This window comes from Buceros rhinoceros, unplaced genomic scaffold, assembly GCF_000710305.1.
Source record: "Buceros rhinoceros silvestris isolate BGI_N320 unplaced genomic scaffold, ASM71030v1 scaffold22409, whole genome shotgun sequence".
NCBI lineage: Eukaryota > Metazoa > Chordata > Aves > Bucerotiformes > Bucerotidae > Buceros > Buceros rhinoceros.
Window position 1 is genome coordinate 1 of NW_010432393.1, and position 246 is coordinate 246.

General features: G+C 72.0%; 1 protein-coding gene across 1 annotated transcript in view; it reads left to right on the plus strand.

Moving 5' to 3' along the window:
- Nucleotides 1-5: 5 nt before the first annotated feature.
- RRAD (Ras-related associated with diabetes) overlaps nucleotides 6-246 on the plus strand; it is a gene marked incomplete at its 5' end in the record, with an annotated part of 3671 nt that continues 3430 nt past the window's right edge. The window contains one exon of the mRNA XM_010143771.1: nucleotides 6-231. Coding sequence (XP_010142073.1) covers nucleotides 6-231 — 226 coding nt within the window. The remainder of the gene's footprint in view (nucleotides 232-246) is intronic.

Genomic DNA, 246 nt, shown 5'->3' on the forward strand with positions numbered 1-246 from the left:
GTCTGGTGCGCTGCACCTCGTACAGCCCCGGCGAGGTCCACCGGGAGAGCTGGGCCTCCGACTCCTCCGACTCCGTCGTCTCCTCGGGCAGCGACTCCGACAGCAGCCTCTACAAGGTGATCCTGCTGGGCGAGCACGGCGTCGGCAAGACGAGCCTGGCCCGCATCTTCGGCGGCGTGGAGGACTGCGCGGACGCGGAAGAGGCTGGGGAGGACGCGAGCCGGGGGGGGGGTCGACCACCAGGGC